The sequence below is a fragment of the Wyeomyia smithii genome, chromosome 1 (assembly GCF_029784165.1).
Source record: "Wyeomyia smithii strain HCP4-BCI-WySm-NY-G18 chromosome 1, ASM2978416v1, whole genome shotgun sequence".
Classification (NCBI taxonomy): domain Eukaryota; kingdom Metazoa; phylum Arthropoda; class Insecta; order Diptera; family Culicidae; genus Wyeomyia; species Wyeomyia smithii.
In genome coordinates, this window is record NC_073694.1 from 128,943,470 (window position 1) to 128,960,064 (window position 16,595).

Below are 16,595 nucleotides of genomic sequence, written 5' to 3' on the forward strand. Positions count from 1 at the left end.
TAAGATTAGGTTCAAGTTTTATTTCAATTCACTTACTTACTTCATCACAAAAAAATAAAAAAAAAACGCTAATCTTCACCTGCTCATCGAACTCATAATTTTAACTAATAACTAACTAAGATACTCATCTTAATACTACTCACAATCAGCAGACAGCAAATACCTGTAAAAATATAGAACGACATATTAGTATCCGGTGAAAGCCATATATTCACACAAACCTACCGCTGAATAGCAGTATTGCCTTGCTTTGCTAGCACCAGCGATTCAACATCATCCGGCGGTGGTGGACGTCGGAATTCTAATAATAATTTGTTCAATCGTAAGCATACCAATCTGGGTGCAATAGTTACTTTCTGAGCACTTCAGCAAATCAATACTTCCGATTGGAGCCTTGTATTTTTCATCATCAGGATAGGTCCAATAGCGAAGGAGATGACCATGCAGTCGATATCAGCGCCGATGCCGTGCTCCGAACCCGGATTCATCCTCGAACATCGTCGGTAGCTTCCAGAGGACGACTGGATTTAGTGTCCAATTTGTTCGCTGGTTTTCCTACGTGATTCCTGCTGATTCAGCATCACCAAACAAACACTACGCGAGCACGACAAAAACGCGCAATCGCAGCAGCAAAAAAGCGGAGTCTGACCGTATGACTATATTCCTCCGGAGAGGCACGAACGGTCAAGTTTTTTTCACTTACACTGGAACTATTCCTTACAAACGAAACACAGATTTAATAAAAACAAGTTCCTAGCGCACGATCAAAACAAAACTTCTTTTTTTCCTTCCCGTTTGTCGAAATTTGACATCGCCAAGCAGCGTTGCCGGTGCTATTAATGTTTTGACTGGCTGTCGTGTGTGCCAAAAAGAGAAGCACACATTTTTATTCGATAAGTCTCTATATGTGAATTTGTGTAGGTGTGAAGAGGCACGTTTGCCTTTGCCATGTCAATGACAGCAGCCGGAAACCGTTGGGAACGGTCGGCGGCAAAAATAGAAAAGATTCTATTTTTTGCAACAACAACAAGCGACGGTCGACCGCTGTGCTCTGATTGGTCGAAAAGGAACGGAACGATAACGGTCAACCGCTACGACGGTTAGTCTGATACAGGCTTAATGATGTATTTCCAAAGTATCTGTATGTTAAGGTAGTACAAAGTAATAACAAATCAAAGGTTGTAGATAAAGGTTACACATATGTTACATCTTCCGTTTTTTAATAATATTCAAAATCATTGAATTTCTTAGCCTTTACTGTGCGTCCAAAACGGGTTACCGTGCCACCGACGTTGTCGGTTATCGTTGCCGCTGTTTCCAGTGGGTTGATGCTAGTTTCCTCAGTTGGTGCCGCTTCGTTCCGGTTGCCATCTGGTACTTCAGCCACTAGTGTAGTTTCTTCTTGTTGTTTTCCATGTAGCTTACGCAAATGATGAGCATTTCTTCGTACCATTCTATGACCGTCCGACACTAGGTATGAACGGTCTTCGCACAGCTGCTTCGTAACGGTTCCTGGCGTTCATTTTTGAGAATCACGATCTTGTATGAGTATTTGCTCCTGTTCGACAAACTGAGGCGGCTCCTTTGCTCCTCTATCAGCGTAGTTCTTTTGAGTTTCACGTTCTCGCTCTAGGAGTTGTTGAAAATTTATCGCTACCCTAGGTTTCAAAGCTTCCAACGTCATGGGCATATTCGATCGTACCAACCGTCCCATTAATCTTTCGTTGGGAGATGGTATGCAGCTACTACGAGGTGTGTTGCGCATATGGAGTAGAGCCAAACGTACGTCAGATTGATCCTCGTTATATTTTTTCAACATTGCTTTGGCCACTTGGACGTATCGCTCTGCTAATCCATTTGCTCTAGGAAAATGAGGACTCGATGTTTGGTGGTCGAATTCCCATTTACCACAAAATTCACGAAATTCCTTGCAAGCGTTCTGAGGGCCATTATCAGTCTCTAGAACTTGAGGAACACCATGTACCGAGAACCACTCTTTCAGCTGCTCGATAACGTACCTTGATGTGGTTTCGGGTAGCTGTTTTATGTCGAAATAACCCGAATGGCTGTCAATCAGTAGTAAGTACTCCTTTCCTCTAAAATGAAAAAGGTCTGACGCGACTCTCTCAAATGGTAGCCCAGGGATGTCCTTTAGAAGAATAGTATGCTTAGTATTGTTTCGCTGATGCCGTTGACAAATTGCACAAGCTTCTACCATTTCTTGGATGTCTTTTGCCATACCTATCCAAAATAAGATTTGTTTCGCAGCTCTGGATCCCTGAGTGTCCACTGTGCACTTTTGCTAGCATGTCCTTTCTCAAAGATTGTGGGATGAGCACTTGATTCGATTTGAATACCAGCATATCGTTGACCGCCATCTCGTCGCGAAAGCACCAATACTTCTTCAATTCCGGTAGCAATTCATCTCTCGTTTCCGGCCAGCCTTGCATCACAGTTGCCTTCAAGGATCGTATCTCTAAATCTGCTTCGGAGTGTTGCCTTAGCTCCTTGCTAGCGGTTTTGGTCATCTGCAATACAACGTGTACTTCTAAGTGCTCTTCTTTATTATCGTTTGGAATGTTATCGACATCACGGCTCAATATGTCAGGTATCGGAATGTTTGTTCCCTTAACGTAAATAACTTTGGGGTTATACTGAGACACTTCTAATCTGATTCTACGCAACCTGGGGGGAGCTCGATCAAGCGGTTTTCGAAATATTGATTCCAACGGCTTATGGTCCGTTTCGACCGTCAATTTTATACCGTAGATGTATTAGTGGAATTTTTGGCAAGCAAACCGTATGTCGGTTACCTCCTTCTCAATTTGCGGATAATTCTTCTCGGAAGGTGTTAACGCCTTGGATGCATATGCTATCGGATGACCATCTTGTGGTAAAACGGCACCCAGAGCATGTGAACTTGCATCCACTGAAAGTGTTACTGGGTCATTCACATCGTAGTACTTAAGTACTGGAGGTGATTGCATAAGGGATTTGATCTTCTGAAATTACTCTTCTTGCTCATAACCCCATTCCCATTCTGCATCCTTGTCGAGAAGCCTTCTTAACGGAACGGTGACTGTTGATAAATTTGGAACGAATTTACTTAGATATGTTTATTTATTTATTTATTTCGTCAATCATATATGTAGACTGGTTACATTGATTTCTAAACTATACACGAACATAAAACAAATTAATTTTGTGTCCTCAGCCTCAAGGACTTGAAATACTGTTTCAGTTTATACCGAAACATCGTAAATTCAATGGCTTCGCAGTGTTGATTATAAGAATTCATCATACTATTTATAGGTCCATTTTTTGCGTATTCCGTACGATGATGGTTAAGAGTAAATAAACAACGGTGTCGAAGTTGTCGAATGAGTGCATAAAAGTTCAATTTAGAAGTAGTATTGCTGAGTCAACGTTCTGCGAAACGATATCGTTTACAAATGAAGCCATCGCGTACTCTCGCCGTTCTTGTAATGTTTGAATGTCAATCAACATGCAGCGTGCTTCATATGACGGAAGACGATGTGCGGTCCAACCTAGCTTACGAAGAGCATATAGTAGAAATTGCTTTTGTACTGATTTTATTCTTTCTCCATGTACGCCAGGACGAGGAGACCACACAATGCTACAGTATTCCAGTATTGACCTCACATAGGCAATATACAAAGTTTTGATAGTGTACGGGTCTTGAAAATTGTAGCAGAAGCGTTTGATAAACCCTAACATGTTGTTTGCCTTGTGTATGATAGTGTTATAGTGGTCGATGAAATTAAGTTTAGAATCTAAGATTATTCCTAAATCCCTAACTTTATCACATTTCTTCACATTCTGATCCCCTAATGCAATTACAATTTTGGGCGTTGTTAATTTTCTGCTAACGGATATTACATTGCATTTTTTTACATTTACTTCAAGTAGGCTTTTCTTACACCAGATGTAAAATGTGTGGATTTCATTCTGAAATACATTGATGTCTTCTTGATTTTTTATTTCCAAAAACAGCTTCATGTCGTCGGCATATATTAGAACTTTAATATTTTTGAGGATGAAGGAAATGTCGTTTACGTACAAAATAAAAAGAAGTGGTCCTAAGTGGGAGCCTTGGGGAACACCTGAAGTAACTTGAATGGGATTTGACTTTTTTCCATTGAATTTTATTATTTGTTGCCTGTTTGTTATATATGATTCAAGCCACTTCAGGAGACCAGACTCAATTCCAATGTTTTGCAGTTTAAAAAGTAGCATTGGTATGTCAATACGATCAAATGTTTTGCTAAAGTCTGTATAGAGGGCTTCAACATGGTTCCCATTATCCATTGCATTCAATGAGTAATCTACGAATTCAAGTTAATTTGTGGATGTAGAGCGGCCTTTGAAGAAGCCGTGTTGTTTGTAAGTTATTCGATTTTTGACTTGAGCAAATATCTTTTCATTGACAATTGCCTCAAAGAGTTTAGGAATGCAGCAGATAATAGCGATTCCACGATAATTACGAATGTCAGATTTACGCCCAGATTTGAAAATAGGCACTAAAAATGAGCTTTTCCATATATTTGGGAAGACTCCAGTTTCCAACGACATATTGAACAGCCAGAACAAAGGAGATGTAAGTTCCTTCGAAAAATTTTTCATGAGTGCTGGAGGTATTCCGTCAGGTCCAGGTCCTTTGGAAGGGTCTAAATTTCTCAGGCCCTGCAAAACATCCTGTACCTTAAGTTGGTTGATACCAACGTTTCTTGGATATTCTGGATAAAATGCAAAATAATCGCGGTCGCGATTTTCTTCGGAAAATGTGGTATAGATTTCCTGGAAAAATTTTGCAAAGAGATTGCAATTTTTTTCCGAGTTATCACCAACATGTTCATCGAGTTGCATTATTGATGGAAAATTGTCTGATTTTAGTTTTGTTTTGACGTAATTGAAGAAGTTCTTTGGACAAGACTTAATTTCTAGTTCGGTTTTTGCATTGAATTCTTCAAATGCACCACTGATTGCAAAGTTCAGTTGATCACATGTTTCCAAGTAAATTGCTAGATTTTCACTGCTATTGTGTTTTTTGAAAATTTTGTGGGCTTTTTGTTTGCGGTTTTTAAATTTTTTTATTTGTTTGTTAAACCAGACTGGATGTTTAGTGTTAGCGTGGCGTCGTTTTTTCTTCAATGGAATCTCTTGAGAGATGATGTTGTACAGAATTTTGTAAAAGACGCTAACAGATGATTCGACGTTTCTTTCATCTCTAAAAATTTGTTGCCAATTGACACAGTTTAATTTGTTTTTAATATTTGCATAGTTCGCGGACTTCCTCATACTCACAGTCGTTGGGTCTTTGATATTCATGTAAAAATAAAGAATATTCAATTGCTGTGTGAAACTTCTCGTTTTTCCACAGTGGGTTAATTGATTCGGTCACACAGAAATCTTCATGGATATTCGTTAAGAGTAGGTCCAAATAGCAATACATGGTTAATCTGGTTCAAACCTAGTTTAGCAATTTCGTCAAACATGAAGTGCAGAGTGATGTTATCTCCAACGACTGGGAGTAGGATGCTTTCATTTTCAGGGTCCAAGATGAAGTCAGCGGTGTTTTGATTGAAGTCCCCATAGATGTGAACTTTCACTTCTGGAGGTAGTTCAGATAAGATTTTTTCTGCGCAATTAAAAAACTTTTCATACGTAATTTTATTAGCGTTATGTGGAGGAAAGTACACAGAGGCGAATACGTGTGTTTCACCTGCTATGTGCGATTTTATCCAAATGTGCTCGAATTCTTTGAATTTAGGTGCAGCAACAGTTTCTGAATTGAAATTCACAGAGACCGCTATGAGGACTCCTTCGCCTGACTTCTTTTCGGATTCTTGAAGATTCCTGTCATTCCTGAATACATTAAACATATTTCCAAAAACTTCTTCACTTTTGACACTTTCATCCCAGTTTGTTTCAGTCGCCAATATGACTGAAAAGGATGAGCCTAAAAGATTGTTGTAAATTTGTTTCATTTTGGCTGGGCCTTTCATGCGATTGAAATTTTGACAGTAAACCCAAATTTCAGTCGCATTTTGTGTTGGTGAAGAAATTTTTGGGGATATGGTGGTTGACGATGTTTGAGGGTTGGTGAGTGTTACCTGTAAGTCTTCTTCTTTCTCATCGAAAGGGGTCGTTATTTCCGAAAACTCGGTTTGTAAAATTTGTCGGTGCTTTCCCTCAGTTGTTGTAGGCGGTGTGTTCGTTCACTGGATAACGATGTCCGTTGAGACTGCAGGTCTGCTAAAGCGTCATCGCGTGATATTCCCAGTTCTTCATGTACGTCCAGGAAAATTTCACGTAGCAGATTTAAGTCAGTTGGTAGTCCTTCAGCTGCCAGCATCACCGATGCACTAATTTTGGTGATTCCTCGAATGCATACCGTTATTGGCTGATCATGCAGGAAAGCAAGGAAAGTTCGTACCGTATCCATAATTTTGTGATCACGCAGCCGTGCATTCAGATAGCGTTTGTCACCAGCAGCGGATTGCTCCGTTAGTCTGACAATCGGTGGACGCATAGGACCTAGCAGCGGAGCAGTATTTTCCGGTTCTGACTGTGAAGTAATGCTATTGATAGTTTCTCCTTTCCTGAAGTTGATGAGTTTTGGAGCAGAAAGTGCAGCTATCGGATGGTCGGTTGATGAGGGTGGCCCGGCGAATTGAACTTTTGCTGTGGCTAGTAATTCTTTGTCTGATGCGTTGATGCGTTGATAGTTTTGCGTATCGCTGTGCTGGTTGTTATCATGCCCAATGCCCTTTGCAGTTGAGCTTTATTCGTAGGTGTTTTGAGTTTGATAATAGCTGTAAGTTTTTCAGGATCTGCTTCTAGACCACCGGCCGTTACTAGATGGCCCAGAAATTTCACACTAGTTTAGTTGAACAAACATTTCTCCTTGTTCAGTTTCAACCCTGCTGTATGCAATCGCTTGACCACGAGTTCCGTAATTTTGGACAATTTTTCTAAGCTTTCAGCATGAATTAGAATATCATCCATTGAAAATTCCACGCTTTCAATGCCTTCTAGTGTATCACACATAACTTTTTGAAATACCTCTGGGGCTGAGGCAAGTCCGAAAGGTAACCGCTTGCAAGCGTATCTTCCCTAAGGAGTGCCAAAAGTTAAAAATTTTGACGTTCTTTCTGTGACCCTTATTTGCCAAAACCCCTTCTTGCAATCGAGAATCGTGAAAAACCTTGAGTTTTTTAAACGGGCTGCTATTTCTTTAATTGTTGTGAGCGGATGATGTCGTCAACAAATTTTGATTTACCTGTGATGAATCGATGCAGATGCGCAACTTTTCCTTTCGTTTGACCAACACCATTGCGCTAACTACCGGTGTCGGTACGTGAATCTTCTCTATAACTCCAAGCCGCTCCATAGAATCCAACTCTTTTTTTACTGCTGTTCTGATGCTGTGTGGAACGTGGCGCGCTGGTCTTGTTTCCCACTGAGGATTCGGGATCAAGTCTATGTCGTACACATAATTCTGCACACAGCCAAGTCCATCATATAATATATTGTCCGATATTTGAACAGTATCCACTCGCGCTATCAGCCGTTGAGCAATACAAGTTTCTCTTCCAAGCAGTGGCACTACTGATTCTTCAACCACTTTGAACGTTACACTGCTTGATTTGTGCTTGATTTTGCACACTGGGTTAATTTCACCGAGCACTTTCAGTTTATGGTTTGAAAACGAAATCAGCCATTTAGTTTTGGAAGGTCGTAGGTTAATCGCTAGCTGGTCAACTAGCCACAAAGGAACTACGTTAGAGTGCGCGCCTGAGTCTAATTTGACAGAAAATTTTTTGTTGTTTACTTCGATGATTTCAAACCAGTCCTTTTCTTTGTTTGAACTCTCCACTGAACCGGTGAACAGTTCTTCCGCGTCATCTTGGTCAGAATCACTTTTTATTGTTGCACCCACCGTATGTACACTCTTTGACCTACATACTGAAGCAAAATGATTGGTCAAATGACACTTATGGCATACTTTGCCAAAAGCCGGACACGATAGCTTAGTATGCCTTCTCCCGCATTTATTGCATTGAAAAATATCTTTTCTTTCTTCGGATCGGTCAATGGCTGTTTTTTTCTTCACCGTTTTCACGATGTCTACTTTTGTTTCATCAGATAATACTTTGGTTTGCATTGTCGTCAACTCAAAACTGCGACACAACTCGATAGTTTTCTGCAATGTCAGCTCATCATTCAATAACTGCGGTACTAAATTTTTATATTTGATTCCAATAATGATTCGGTCTTTCACGAGAGAATCGTGGAGAACACTGAATGAGCATTTTTTTGCTTGCTCTTTTACCCGAGTACCAAAACTGTCGAACTGTTCATCTTCCTGCTGAACAATTTGGTTGAAGTTATACCGTTCAAACGTAATACACGACCTTGGAGTGAAATACTCTTCGAATTTTCTTCTGATAATTTCAATATTTGTCTCCGTTTGGGCGCAACCCAAACGTATCGTAAATTCGCACACAATCTTCTCCTATGGCGCCCATGAAAGTAGCTGCCTGCACTTCTGCCGGTTTATCCGACAGCTGCGTTGCCGTTGCAAACCACGAATATTGCCGAATCCAGCTTTTCCATTGCGCTGCCATGTTGTCTCCCAACACAATCGGCTTTGGCGGCTTCAATCCTGCTGACGACGCCATTTTATCGGATTACTTGTAAAATCGATTTATATTTTACGGAATCAGTAGTATTTTCACCGACAATTCTCCTTGCACCGGCCAAAAGGCCATCATTCTTTCACTTGAATTAAGTTTCGACTGGTCACGATCGGTTTATTCGGTAGATTTCTATTAAATATTAGAGACGTGGTTCTTCTGACACCATGTAAGCTACTCGTGAGTGAATCTAATGATGTATTTCCAAAGTATCTGTATCTTATGGTAGTACAAAGTACAGTCGCCGTTCGCTAACTGCAAGTCTTTTAACTGCAACGCTTTTTAACTACAAGACCGATAACTGCAACAACTTTGCAGTTATCGGACCGCAATCCGTCAAATCTTTTCATTTTTCTCGATTTTTTTCGATTCCGTTTACTTGTTGTCTCTTCTTTCTAGATATAGATCTCCACTATTAATCAATGAAGCCAAATCACCATGTTATGTGGTTCACTTTCCGTAGTTATTATGAGAGAAAAAAAAAAATCCTTGTGCATTGTTTGCCTAGCTTTCACGTCACGGATCCTGCTGACATTGTTGTTGCTTTTACTTGCGTTATGTCAGCGGTTCCGAGCTTTCTGTCAAAATTTCATTCATGAATTGAGTTCAGAAACGTCTCGTAAAATGGTCTTCTGTAGTGATGAACTTTATCTTCGCCTACATATTGGTTATGTAAAGTAGTTACAAAAACGCAATAAATTATGATGCGGAAATATGACTTTCAAATTGATTAATCAAAAAGCTTACCTATTTTAGTTTTCTGCTATTTTTTGCTACTATGTACTTCATAAAAAAAATACATTTCGACATCATTGAAAACAAAAATGGTAGTGACGGACCCCCCTCTAAATTTTGGCATGTGTCAAGTGTTGCAGTTCCCATTCTATGCCGAACACGCATCAGTATCGGACGTGTGATCGGTGATCGCTCCGATAGAATATAAAACAAAAGACGTGTGAACAAGTGTTGGCATTGTTTGCCTGGTCGAGTGAAATAAATCCGGGTTCAAGGTCGCGCCTTTGTGCAACTGTTTCGCATCGTGACTACCAGCTGGTGCGTAAGCCGATTTGGCTGCTGGCTGAATTGTGCTACAGCAGTGGACGAGACACAAAAGAGGAAAAAGAAGAAGCCATCAGTTGACAGTGAGTTGTATCGCTGTGTGGAGTGATCTCACACCTGGCTCGCTGCTGGTGGCTGTTTGGTGCTGCTGTATTGGTGCTGCTGGCTGTAACGGCTACAACTTCGAACGATCGGACAACTAACCTTACTGGAAGGGAGAAGTAAAAAGGTACGTGCTCTTGTCGGCGCTAGTGTGCTAGACTAAGCGGGATGGATGTAGATCCCTCGCCTCCCGCGCCACAATCCCCGAACCCCTCTGACCCTGACCCTTCTGTTACCCCCTCCCCTGTTCATTCTTCAGTCCCCCCTCGCCCCAGGCTTTACCCAGACGGAGCCCAGGGCAGCTATACTGTCTATTTTCGGCCAAAGGCGGGATCGGAATCGAAACAGTTGAACCTCTTGCAGATTTCTAAAGACCTGACGAAGGAGTACAAGGGCGTGACCGAAATTTCCAAGGTCCGGCCTAACAAGCTCCGTGTCGTGGTCAGTAGCCTGAAAGAGGCCAACGATATAGCTTGCTCTGAGCTCTTCACACGCGAGTATCGCTTTTACATACCCGCACGAGACGTGGAGATCGACGGTGTCATAACCGATTCGAGTCTGTCCGTCGAGTGTATATTGAAAAGTGCCAAAGGGTGCTTTAAAAACAAAACCTGTCCCGATGTAAAGGTGCTCGACTGCAAGCAATTGCGGTCAGCATCGATCATCGGTGGCAAAACAGTATACACCCCGTCAGACTCGTTTCGAGTTACGTTCGCCGGGTCAGCGCTACCAAGCCACGTCTCGATCCACCGGGTTCGTCTCCCTGTGCGATTATATGTGCCTCGCGTCATGAACTGCCTGAATTGTAAGAAGTTAGGCCACACCGCCGCCTACTGCTGCAATAAGGCACGTTGTGGCAAGTGTGGGGAGAATCATGCGGATGATTCCTGCAGTAAAAATGCTGAAAAATGCATTCACTTTGGGGAGAGTCAGCATGTGCTCTCGACATGTGCGATGTACATGCAGCGCAGGGATAAAATAAAGAGGTCTCTCAAAGAGCGTTCGAAGCGTTTTTACGCTGAGATGCTGAAGAAGACCGTTACCACTTCTCCCATTACATCAAACCCTTATGATCTGTTGTCCTCTGATGAAACCGATTCTGACGATTTACCAGCGGGAACATCTTACGCCAATCCTGGGGAGTCTAGAAAGAGGAAAAATATTTCCTCTCCTAAACTTCCCAGAAAAGGTCCTAAGATTTCTCAAAGTGGAATGAAAGTTACAAACAAACCAAACAGTGCTGCGGAAAAACCGAAGCAAACTCCTCCTGGGCTTGCAAATTTAAAGTCACAGAAGGAGTTCCCAGCACTGCCAGGAACATCTAAAACCCCCGTTGTTCCTTTTGCACTCCTAGTTGATGAAACAAACTCTGGATTAGTGAAATTTTCTGACATTGTGGACTGGATTTTTGAAACTTTCAATGTACCCGATCCAATTAAAATTTTTCTTACAGCATTCCTCCCAACAGTTAGATCATTTTTGAAGCAGTTGACTGCCCAATGGCCCCTCCTTGCAGCGATTGTATCCTTCGATGCCTAATTCAACTGCGTATATGAAGGATTCTATCTCTGTCTTACAGTGGAATTGTAGAAGTATTTTACCAAAAATTGATTCGTTTAAAGTTTTGATAAATAAAAACAAATGCGATGCATTTTCCCTTTGTGAAACTTGGCTTACTTCAAATATTGATCTCAACTTCCATGATTTTAATATTATTCGCCTTGATCGAGACACCCCATATGGAGGAGTACTTTTAGGGATTAAAAAGTGCTATTCTTTCTATCGTATTAACCTCCCCTCGATTCCAGGCATCGAAGTTGTCGCATGTCAAATGACAATACAAGGTAAAGAGCTTTGTATTGCCTCAATATATATTCCTCCCAGAGCACAGGTTGGGCAACGGCTGCTCTTTGATTTAATAGAACTTCTTCCCTCGCGACGTTTGATTTTGGGAGACTTCAACTCTCATGGCGTGGCTTGGGGACTTCGACATGACTATTTTAAACAACGGCGAAATGACACGTATCCCGAAACCTCCAGCGCGCCCAAGCGCTTTGGATCTATCCTTATGTTCGACGTCGCTACGGTTGGATTGCACATGGAAGGTAATCCTCGATCCTCACGGTAGCGACCATTTGCCTATTCTTATTTCAATTAATAACGGGTCGACTCGCATGCGACCAGTTGACATTCCGTATGACCTCACACGGAATGTCGATTGGAAGTTATACGAGGAAATGATTTCAAAAGCGGTCGATTCGATTCAACATCATCCTCCTCGCGGGCTTGATTCTCGACGCCGCGTTGCAAGCCCAGACGAAGAAATATCCCGGCGTAACGATTAAAGAACGGCCTCCCACTCCGTGGTGGGACCAAGAGTGCTCCGATGTCTACACGCAAAGATCCGACGCGTTTTTGGCCTACCAGAAGGGAGGTATACCTGGCGACTATTTACGGTATTCGGAGCTTGATACCAAGCTTAAAAGCTTGGCTAAAGCAAAGAAACTCGGATATTGGCGTCGGTTCGTAAACGAGACGTCGAGGGAGACATCGATGAGCACTCTTTGGAACACAGCCCGACGTATGCGGAATCGCGTAACGGTCAACGAAAGCGAGGAGTCTTCAAGTAGGTGGATATTTGATTTTGCCAGGAAAGTATGTCCGGACTCTGTTCCTGAGCAAAATATTGTTCGTGAAGCGTCTCCGGGCCACGACGCGATAGAATCACCTTTTACGATGGCAGAATTTTCAGTTGCCGTCCTGTCCTGTAACAATAACGCGCCTGGGTTAGATAGAATCAAATTCAACTTGTTGAAGAATCTACCCGGCAATGCCAAGAGGCGCTTGTTGAACTTGTTCAATAAGTTCCTGGAGCAAAACATTGTACCGCAGGATTGGAGGCAAGTGAAGGTGATCGCCATCCAAAAACCAGGGAAACCAGCTTCTGATCACAACTCTTAAAGGCCGATTGCAATGCTATCCTGTATCCGGAAATTGATGGAAAAAATGATACTCCGTCGTTTAGACCATTGGGTCGAATCAAATGGCCTACTCTCGGATACTCAATTTGGCTTCCGCCGTGCCAAAGGGACGAATGATTGTCTTGCGCTGCTTTCAACAGATATTCAGCTGGTGTATGCTCGCAAAGAACAAATGGCGTCTGCGTTCTTGGACATTAAGGGGGCTTTTGATTCCGTTTCTATTGACATTCTTTCGGGCAAACTTCACCGACAAGGATTTTCTCCAATTTTAAACAATTTTTTGCACAATTTGTTGTCCGAAAAGCACATGCATTTTACGCACGGCGATTTGGCAACTTTACGCATTAGCTACATGGGTCTTCCCCAGGGCTCATGTTTAAGCCCCCTTCTTTACAACTTTTATGTAAATGACATCGACGAATGTCTGGCAAATTCATGCACGATAAGACAACTTGCAGACGACAGTGTAATCTCTGTTACAGGAGCCAAAGCTGCCGATTTGCAAGGACCATTGCAAGATACCTTGGACAATTTGTCTGCTTGGGCTTTACAGCTAGGAATCGAATTCTCTCCGGAGAAGACTGAGATAGTAGTTTTTTCTAGGAAGCATGAACCTGCTCAGCTTCAAACACAATTAATGGGTAAAACGATTTCTCAGGTTTTGGTACACAAATATCTTGGTATCTCGTTCGACTCTAAGGGCACCTGGGGTTGTCACGTGAGGTATCTGATGAAAAAATGTCAACAAAGAGTGAATTTTCTTCGTACAATAACCGGACAATGGTGGGGAGCCCATCCAGGAGACCTTATAAGGCTTTACCAAACAACGATATTGTCTGTTATTGAATACGGGTGTTTTTGCTTCCACTCCGCAGCAAACACACATCTGATCAAACTGGAGCGAATACAATATCGTTGTTTGCGTATTGCCTTAGGTTGCATGCAATCGACCCATACGATAAGTTTGGAGGTCTTAGCTGGAGTACTACCATTGAAAAACCGCTTTTGGAGCCTGTCTTCTCGTATTCTTATCAAATGTGAGGTCTTGAACCGTCCCGTGATTGAAAATTCTGAAAGGTTAATCGAACTTAATTCTCAAACCCGTTTTATGACATTGTATTTCCATCACATGTCCCAAAATATTAACCCTTCTTCGAATATTCCAAATCGTGTCGACTTATCAAATACTTCTGATTCTACTGTGTTTTTCGATACATCCATGATAGAAGAAACTCGTGGAATCCCGGATCATTTACGCGTGCAGCAGATCCCCAAAATTTTTTCCAATAAATATCGAAACATCAACTGCAACAATATGTTCTACACTGACGGACCACTTCTTGATGGGTCCACTGGCTTCGGTATTTTCAATAACAATTTTACCGTCTCCCATAAGCTCGATAATCCTGCTTCTGTTTACGTCGCAGAATTGGCTGCAATTAAGTACACCCTAGGGATTATCGAAAAAATGCCCACGGACCATTATTTCATCTTTACGGACAGTCTCAGTTCCATTGAGGCTCTCCGATCGATGAAAGATGTTAAGCACTCTCCGTATTTCCTGGGGAAAATACGGGAACATCCGAGTGCTTTATCCGAAAAATCGTTTCAGATTACCTTAGCGTGGATCCCTTCTCACTGCTCGATACCGGGCAATGAGAAAGCGGACTCTTTGGCTAAGGTGGGCGCAACAAACGGTGATATTTATGAAAGACCAATTGCTTTTAATGAATTTTTCGCACTTGTACGTCAGAATACGATCATCAGTTGGCAAAATGCTTGGACCAGAGGGGAATTGGGAAGGTGGTTACATTCCATAATCCCCAAAGTATCGACGAACCCGTGGTTCAAGGGGTTGGATGTAGGTCGGGATTTCATTTGCGTGATGTCCCGGCTTATGTCCAATCACTATAGATTTGACGCGCATCTCCGTCGTGTTGGGCTCGGGGAAAGTGGTATCTGTGCCTGTGGTGAGGGTTATCACGACATAGAGCATGTGGTTTGGTCATGCCCTGTACACCGTGACGCCAGGTCTAAATTAATAGCTTCCCTGCAGGCCGAAAGTAGGCAGCCGGCTGTTCCTGTTCGTGATGTCTTGGCGAGCCGTGACCTATCCTACATGTCCCTTATATACGTTTTCCTGAAATCCATCCACGCCCCAGTTTAATCCTATTCCCTTCCGCCTACATCCAACCAAACGACAAGAACACGTTAAGACCCCGGATCCGGAAACAGCAACTAGACCCGTACGATACTCTCAGGTCCCGAGGGAGACAACCCAATATGCCAGTCCGTAATATCTTGGCCCAGCAGCGGAACATATTCAATATGCTGCTTACCTATGGCGATGGAAAACCATCAAACAACAAATCAGTGCTTTTAATGCAAAACATTCTAGCTTTAAGTTAGATTTAGTTTCAGCTCGTAGTCGGCAGCGAGGATAAAAAATTTGCTTTTAGTTATTAAGATACTTTAGAAAGTAAGCTACCAGATATAATTGGCGCCGTTAAACATTAAATTGTATTTGTGCCGTGTCAAATAAATTATAGATGAAGAAAAAAAAAAGTGTTGCAGTTATCGAACGGCATTCGATAACTGCAATATAAACATGTTGCAGTTAGCGAACGACGACTGTAATAACAAATCAAAGGTTGTAGATAAAGGTTACACATATGTTACACCAGTCTCAGCTCGGGAGAGACTGTTAGTGTCAGTACGATCGTAGCGCTAGCCCCGCAATTGTCCTGTACACTAGAAACAGTTGGCTGTGAAGTTTGTGTATGAATAAACAGAAGGTCAAGTTTCGAATCGGAATGTAGCACCAAGACTTTGCTTATTTTTACTCGGAAATTATTGGTGATCAGAATACACGAGTTCTTCAAAAGTCATTGAGTTTTAGACAGTAATCGACAAGGTTTCTGCACTGGATCTAGTACATTAACTGCAGCATGTGAAATAGTTGACAACATTACCACTGCGTTGGACTCACGACAAGCTTTAGGCCCACTATTCTTCTCCGTCTTCATGAACGATGTATCTCTAATGCTGCCACCCGAATGTCGACACGAATGTTTGGAGCTACTGTAGCCAGCGTTGTAAGGTATCCAGGTTTATCTGGAATTTCTAAATTTTGAAAACATGGTATATTTTCACAGAACCTTATCCGTGTACAGTGCCTCCACAGTTATGGGTCAGCTACAATTATGGGTCACTTTTACGCAAATATGTCTATTCTCACGATACTGAACAGTTTTCATTAGCAGTGGTATTTATTGTAACTCACTTGTAACCTTATTTATACGATTTAAATAATGTAAAGTTGAAAATGTCAATAAAAACTATGATTCTGCTCGGTGCAAGAAGTAAAGTGACCCATAATTGAGGTAATGTTACATTTTGCGGTGCACAATTGTGGGTCAGTCCATATTTTGGCTATTTTTATTACTTTTACATGATAATGCATCAAGGCTGAATAAAATAACTTATTATCAAGCTTTTACAACAATAAAATAACTTGCTTTATGTATTTTGACGACTTTATAGACTAAATGATTTTGGATGCCAAAAGTGACCCATAATTGTGTCTTTTGCTATGTAAATGATATTTTACTTCCCAACTATTTGTTAATCGAAAGTACACATCAGAACACAGAGACAGATAGTAAAACATTCGTAGTTGACAATTTTTATTGTCAAATTTGACGATTTTATATTTATTTTTGAACATTCAGAC

General features: G+C 41.7%; 1 protein-coding gene across 1 annotated transcript; it reads right to left on the reverse strand.

The window, feature by feature from the left end:
• Positions 1-1,519: 1,519 nt before the first annotated feature.
• Positions 1,520-8,705, reverse strand: LOC129717191 (uncharacterized). Its single transcript, XM_055667041.1, has 6 exons — positions 8,531-8,705; positions 7,304-7,785; positions 6,244-6,790; positions 2,800-2,971; positions 2,242-2,685; positions 1,520-2,096 (listed from the first exon to the last, which is right to left on the reverse strand). Exons 1-6 carry the CDS (start codon positions 8,703-8,705, stop codon positions 1,520-1,522), a joined length of 2,397 nt encoding a protein of 798 aa, XP_055523016.1.
• Between the last annotated feature and the right edge of the window lie 7,890 nt (positions 8,706-16,595).

Bases quoted from the DNA above. Each gene is read 5' to 3' on its own strand.
- LOC129717191 (XM_055667041.1), bottom strand. From the start codon at position 8,705: ATGGCGTCGTCAGCAGGATTGAAGCCGCCAAAGCCGATTGTGTTGGGA. The intron at 2,686-2,799 runs GTTTGCTTGCCA...AGCTCCCCCCAG, and splicing joins AAGGAGGTAACCGACATACG to GTTGCGTAGAATCAGATTAG. The intron at 2,097-2,241 runs GTATGGCAAAAG...TTTTCATTTTAG, and splicing joins ACAAATCTTATTTTGGATAG to AGGAAAGGAGTACTTACTAC.